At 49.4% G+C, this 7,252-nt stretch overlaps 1 protein-coding gene across 1 annotated transcript; it reads left to right on the top strand.

Moving 5' to 3' along the window:
• Positions 1-407: 407 nt before the first annotated feature.
• On the top strand, positions 408-7,193 carry LOC116583530 (histone H2B.v3-like). The gene is given in 2 exon segments (XM_032331600.1): positions 408-677; positions 6,987-7,193. Coding segments are annotated over 2 exon segments (402 nt in total). The 5' UTR covers positions 408-482.
• The last annotated feature ends 59 nt before the right edge of the window (positions 7,194-7,252 follow it).

The raw sequence follows: 7,252 nt of genomic DNA, 5'->3' as shown, positions 1-7,252 counted from the left end.
TTGTGACCCCACTTCTGGAGGTAAACTACATCATCACATGGACTGTCTGATTCCCACACAGACGGAGGAGATGTCAAGCTCGAGGGCCTGCGATCAAATATGAGACCTGGCTCAGTGACCAGCTTCCTGGGATTTCATTTTGTCCAATCAGATAGGACTTGCAGGTGATATCAGGAAACGCGGTGACTATAAGTGAGCCAGCGCCCCGCAAACCGCTGCCAGTGCCCTTCCTTCTGAGCTGTCGGGAAAGCAAGCCACACATGGCTGGACCTGGCTGTGAGACCTCTTCTGAGGAGAACCTGGGCACCCAGGAGCCCATGGCAGTGGACCCAAAGAGTCCAAAACAGGACCAGCCAAGGTGCTGCGGGCACCGCAGCGGCCGCCGCGGGGGCTGCTGCCCCGACAGCTTTGCCACCTACTTCCCCAGGGTTCTGAAGCAAGTTCACGAGGGCCTGAGCCTCTCGCAGCAGGCCGTGAGCGTCATGGATTCGTTCGTCAAGGACATGTTCGAGCGCATCGTCGACGAGGCGTCTCGCCTGGCCCGCTCCACCCAGCGCTCCACCATCACCTCCAGGGAGATCCAGACAGCCGTGCGCCGGCTGCTGCCCGGGGAGATTGGCAAGCACGCCGCGTCCGAGGCCACCAAAGCTGTCATCAGGTTCAACAGACGCGAATGAGCTGCCCCTGGACCGCCTGACCACCTCGCAAACCAAAGGCTCTTTTCAGAGCCACCTCACTTGGCCCAGAAAGACCTGTAACTCTGCAGAGTGCCACCTACTCTGGTGTTTCGGCCTGGGCCATTCTGCCCATTCTTAAAGCCCTTTTCACCATGAGCAAGTCCACTTTAATATGTGTGTGTGGTGCGGTCTGTTATGATTTTCCTTGACCCTATCACATTTCTTCACTTTCCTGAACGGCCCGTTCCTTCAGGTCAGCCCCTTCAGGACTCTTTACCGTCACAGCTGGGTCCACAGTAATTTTACTTGCCTTTTGTCTTCTCCTTCTCCTTGCCTAGAGTAGTGTCCTCTCTAGATTTTTTGATATAGCAACAAGTGAAGGGCTGTAGCAGATACAGAACTCACACTTACCCCATTCACACTCGCTCAACATAGCCCCTCAACCTAATTCAGTTAATTACATAAAAGAGGACCCAAACACTGTGCAGAAAACTGAATCCAGACTCATGCCCTACTCAAGCTCCCGACCTTCTGATAGGCCTACTTTACTTCTTTTGAATTTAACCTGTTTCTGTCATCTTTCCCTTTTGACACAAAAGTCTTCCTGAACTGCAATTAAGCATGGATGACGGGGTTCTCCAATGAGAGCCGCTGTGCTACCAGCCTCCGCTAGAAGCAGCCAAGAAGCATCTGGTGGCACAGGATCCACGACCATTGGCCCAAAGGGTGGTGGGATGACCATAGCTGAACCAATAACAGCCTTCCTGTGACACGGGGCACCGCCTAGAGATTGAGGGGGAAGGTGGTGGTGGTGTCTGTCTGCCTGTGGACTTCTGCTGAAGCTCTTGCTTTGAACTGGGGTGGTTGAAGGGCAAACATGCCCATGTCACAGTGGGACATGTCCCTATTGCTTTGCATTAAAATAAGAGGAGGCTGTTTGGCGACTAAGAGCACTAAGAGGACTCCTTCCTCTACGTCAGGTGATTGGATGGGTGGGGGACTTAAGATAATGGTAATGCCCTTTAATACCCATTGTGTTTTTTCTTCTTGGTACGTGGGCTAGGCTTGGGTTTGCTTTTTTCTTTTTCCTTTCCTTTTCTTCCTTCCTTCCTGCCTGCCTTCTTCTTTCTTCCTTCCTTTCTTGTTTCCTTTTCCTATAGGTACATGCTGAATTTCAAGGTAGTTGGTGACTATCCGAGTGCTTTGCATTTAACTGAGTTCTAGCTTCCTATACATCTGTGAAGAGAGAACACACTGGCGGGGTGGGGGTGTTGGGGGGGGTTCGGTGCTTTGAAATTTGTTATGAGTTGCACTAAAACCCACTATTTCATCATGTTTGCTATGTATCCCATGTGGACGTTTAAAATAAATTCGAAATAACCTGTGACTTGAATGTAGAAGCCTGTGAAAGGTGTCACTCTGAGCCAAAGGGTGAGACAAACGCTAGCTAATGGACAGCACTCCAACCTTTTCTTGAGTCCATCAGAAGAGAGATAAATCCAAAGGGATATGAAAAGGGATGGAGGGCCTGCTGCATAAATACTCAAGGAAAGCTACCGTAAAATGAAGGGCCAGTAAATCCCTGTGGGTGGTCCCTAGAAATTGCCATTTACATGGGGAACTAAATTTTTGAAGCCACAGGCTCTTTTCAGAGCCATATGCTTTTTCAGAGAAAGGCCTGTGGACCATTTAGAAAAATTACATTCTGTTTCACTAAGTCTCTTATTTTCCGTCATGCTAATTGCTGCCGGTTCAAAATGCCCTTTCTGTCCACATGACTTACAGAGGTTTTTCAAAGTTATTCATGCACATTGGTCTCATACATATCGTTTTACTTAAAAAGTCGTTTTAAGAATGGGAATCCAGAGGAGCTTGGGAAGATGGCAGAGTAGGAGGAGACTGAGCTCACCCTGTCCCACGTTTACAATTAGTTATCACCCACAACAAGTCAATAAACCAGAGAGCAGCCCAACGACTGGAAGAACGAACCCCACAGCTAAATATAGGGAGGAAGCTGCATCTGAAAGCTTCGGAAGGTCAGAAATGTGGAGAGAGGCTGCCTGCAGGAACATGTGGGGAGGGCAGAGAAATGGGCGCTCGCACCAGGGAACTCACACGGAGGAGACTAATACCCATACCGTTCGGCTGTGGGAACTAGAGGGTCTGAATACCATGAGTTTGTATAACCAGTGGGAGTCGGAGCCTGGAGCTCTGAAAGTCAGTTGTCTCAGCAAGCTGAGCAAGCCAGGAGGGAGAGTGACAGCTGGGTCGCCACCCTTAAAGAGAGAGCAGCCCGTGTGGAGAAGCAACATAAAAATGGCAGTTTACACGATGCCCGGGGCAAACGGGAAACAGAACTGTTCATACTGATTTTGGAGCGTGGTGGGGGACTTCTCTGAGCAGGAAGGAGCTGCAGGTGCCATTTTCCTCCCATGCCCCGCAGCATAAACATAAGGCCGTCTGTGCACTGCACAGACACTTGCTACCTAACCCGCTAGCAGTGTGCCATGCCCCCCAGTTCTCCTGAGGACTTGTCCACTCCAAGCCTGTTGGCCTCAGCCCTGGGGGCAGGGGTTTCAAGGCAGAATTTGTTATAGCTGTGCATGCCCCACCCAGCCACCGGGTGTGCAGCTGCCTCCCTGCCCAGCCACTGAACTGTGCCCAGCAGCGGTGCCTCTCCCAGCCGTGCACCCACAGCCACTGTTGTGGGTGGGGCCCAGCTGTACCCAGCCAATGCCTCTAGCCACATCCAGCTTCATGCCCCTGGCCAACCCCACACACAGGCCCAGCCACCACAGCACTTGGGGGAATCCGGCAGAGGACCAGTGACCCCACGCAAATTTTGCTCCCAAGTTCCCTGGTGGGCACGCCCCTCCCACCCCGTCCCCAGAGCTGGCCTCCCTGGGTCCCGGTAACACCACAGAGAACAAGCACAGCCCACAACAGGCAGAGAATCAGTGCAGATGACTGCCTTGAAAGGAAACCGACTCAGACACAAGAGCAGGGCACAAGCGACACACATAGGATACTCTCCTGAAGTGACAAGTCCTGATCAACAGGGGACACAGCACTGCAGGGCACTCTGGGACTACCTCTTCACAAAGTCACGACTTTCAAGAGCAGAAGACGTAGCTGGCTTCCGTAACATGCAGGAACAGACACAGAGAAGCAGACAAAATGAGGAGACAGAGAACTTTATCCCACACAAAAGAATGGGACCAGGCCACGGCCAGAGATCTAAGCAAAAGAGATGCAAGTAACATCTCTGCGAGGGAATTTAAAGCAATGATCGGTGACGATACTCACTGAACTTAAGAAAAGAGTGGAAGACACGAGTGAGACCCTTAACACAGAGATAAGGGGTAACATAACGGAGATAAAGGACTCCGTAAACAAAATGAGAAACACGTTTCACGGAATGAACAGCAGGATGGAAGAAGCAGAGGAATGAATTGGTGACCTAGAAGACAGAGTAATGGAAAGGAATCAAGCCAAACAATAGAGATAAAAAAAAAAAGAATTACCCAAAACGAGAATAGACTTAGGGAACCCAGTGAGTCCATCAGATGTAATAACATTCACATTTTAGGAGTCCCAGAAGAAGAAGAAGAAGAGAGAAAAGGAGGCAGAAAGCTTATTTGGAGAAATAATAGCTGAAAACTTCCCTAAACTGGGGACGGAAACAAACATCCAGATCCAGGTGGCACAGAGAACTGCCACAAAAATCAACAGACCACAATACTCGAATTAAATCAGCGAAATAGGACGAAAAGGAAAATTTGAAAAGCAGAAAGACAAAAGAACACAGTAATTTACAAGGGAATGCCAAAGCCCGTAAGGCTAGCAGGAGACTTTCCAAGAGAAACTTTGCAAGCCGGAGGGCAGTGGCATGATACATGCAGAGAGCTGAAAGGCAAGAATCTGCTGCCAGGAAGACTCTCTCCAGCAAGGCTGCCATTCAGAATTGAAGGAGAGATAGAGAGTTTCCAGACCAACGAAAACTAAAGGAGTTTGTGACCACTAAACCGGCCCTGCAGGAAGTAGTAAAGGGGACTGTGTGTAAAAAGTCGAGAGACCCAAAGTGACAGTATCAAGGTAGGGAAAAAAAAACCACAAAAGCACTAAAAATTGACTATTCTGGTAAAAAGCCAGTCAAGGAATTCACAAAATACACGGACTTAAAATGTAACAACATGGGGGCGCCTGGTTGGCTCAGTCGGTTGAGTGTCTGACTCTTGATTTCGGCTCAGGTCATGATTTGGCCTTGTGGGATGCAGCCCCACATTGGGCTCCACGGCCAGTGTGGAACCCACTTCAGACTCTCTCGCTCCTCCTCCCTCGTCCCCTCCCCACTCTCTCCCTCACTACGAAAAATGAAAATAAAAATAAATAAACACTAAAATGTAACAACATGTACCAAAAACATGAGGAGAAGAGGAGCCAAGAATGGGTTCAATCTTAAGTGACCATCAACTTAATATAGACTGCTTTGTGCAGAAGAGGTTATACACAGACTTAATGGCACCCACAAATCAAAAACCACTAATAAATAGGCAAAGAATAAAGAGAACGGGACCCAAATATGTCATTAAAGAAAATCAGCAAAACATGAAAGAGAGAAAGACAAGAAAAGATCGGAGAAAATCTTCAGAAGCAACCACGGAACAGTTAATAAAATGGTGATAAATACATTATCTATCAATAATTACTTTGAATGTGAATGGACTGAATGCTCCAATCAAAAGACATAGGGTGACAGAATGGATCAAAAAAAAAAAAAAAAAGACCCATCTATATGCTGCCTACAAGAGACTCGTTTTAGGCCTAAAGACACCAACGGTTGGAAAGAAAGTGAGAGGATGGAGCAACACCTATCATGCGCGTGGATGTCAAACTAAAGCCAGAGTAGCGATAGTTGTATCGGACAAACTGGACCTTAACTGTTTCAGTCATATGTGGAACATAAGGAATAGCACGGAGGACATTAGAGGAAGGAAGGGAAAACTGAAGGTGGGGGGATTCAGAGGGGGCCACGAACCATGAGAGACTGTGGACTCCGGGAAACAGTCTGAGGGTTTTGGAGGGGAGGAGGGTATGGGGATGGGGGTACCCAGTGATGGGTATTAAGGAGGCCACGTGTTGTGACGAGCACTGGGTGTTACATTGCAATAATGAATCAGGAATGCTACATCAAAATCCAATGGTGTGCTGTATGGTGACTAACATGACACAATTTAAAAAAAAAAAGGACTCTAACAAGAGACGAAGAAGGACACTATATAGTAATAAAGAGGATACTCCAAGAAGAAGCTATAAGAATTATAAATATTTATGCACCCAACGTGGGAGCAACCAAATACATAAAAACAGTGAATAACAAGCACAAAGGAACTAATCGATAATAGCACAATAGTAGTAGGGGACCTTAAGGCCTGAGTTACATCAATGGACAGGTGGTCTAAACAGAAAATCAACAAGGAGCCAATGGCTTTGAATGACCCACTGGACCAGATGGGTTTAGCAGATATGTTCAGAATATTCCATCCGAAAGCAGCAGAATACACATTGTTTTCAAGTACCCAGGGAACGTTGTCCAGAGTACAGGTGGACACGTTGACTCTGGGTCTCCAGAGCATCCTGGTTTCTAGCACATCCTGATCCAATGCCACTTACTGCTTATCGGAAATAAGGTAATGACGTGGAATATAAAGTATTCCAATAAAAACATGAGTCTTCTAAGATCTGTTACTGTCTTGAGGTTGAAAACCAGCAGACAAAATGCACAACGAAGTGGAATGTTTGAAAGATTTTCTGACCGAGGTCCCAAGGAGTTTAGAGGGCACTGGATTTCCCTCTCTGACTGTCCGATGTGATGTCACGTTCAAGGGTATGCAATCACAGGTGACACGGCCTGGCATAGAGCCCCGCTTTCCTGCCTTGCATTTGGTCCAATCAGGTATGGAGGTTGCCCGTGACGTCAGGAAGCGCAGCGACTATAAACGGGCCAGCGCACCCCCGCTTCTTCCCCCACAGCCACCATTGTCCTTCCTTCTGGAGCGTGGGAAAGGCGAGCCCCACATGGCGGAGCCTGGCTGTGAGACCTCTCGGGAGGAAAGCCTGGGCACAGGGGAGGGGCCCACAGAAGCTGACCCGAAGGGCCCGAAGCAGAATTCGCCAAGGGGCCAATGCCGCCGCCGCCGCCGCCGCCGCCGCCGCCACCACCACCACTGCTGCTCCCACAACAGTTTCGCCACCTACTTCCCCAGGGTTCTGAAGCAGGTTCACAAGGGCCTGAGCCTCTCGCAGCAGGCCGTGAGCGTCTTGGATTCGTTCGTCAAGGACATCTTCGAGCGCATCGCCGACGAGGCCTCTCGCCTGGCCCGCTCCACCCAGCGCTCCACCATCACCTCCAGGGAGATCCAGACAGCCGTGCGCCTGCTGCTGCCCGGGGAGATTGGCAAGCACGCCGCGTCCGAGGCCACCAAAGCCATCCTCAGGTACACCTTCTGCCAGTGAGCTGCCTCCGGACCGCCTGACCACCTCGCAAATCAAAGGCTCTTTTCAGAGCCACCTTA

This window comes from Mustela erminea, chromosome X, assembly GCF_009829155.1.
Source record: "Mustela erminea isolate mMusErm1 chromosome X, mMusErm1.Pri, whole genome shotgun sequence".
In the NCBI taxonomy this organism is placed as follows: domain Eukaryota; kingdom Metazoa; phylum Chordata; class Mammalia; order Carnivora; family Mustelidae; genus Mustela; species Mustela erminea.
This window is presented reverse-complemented; position numbering and strand designations above follow the sequence as displayed.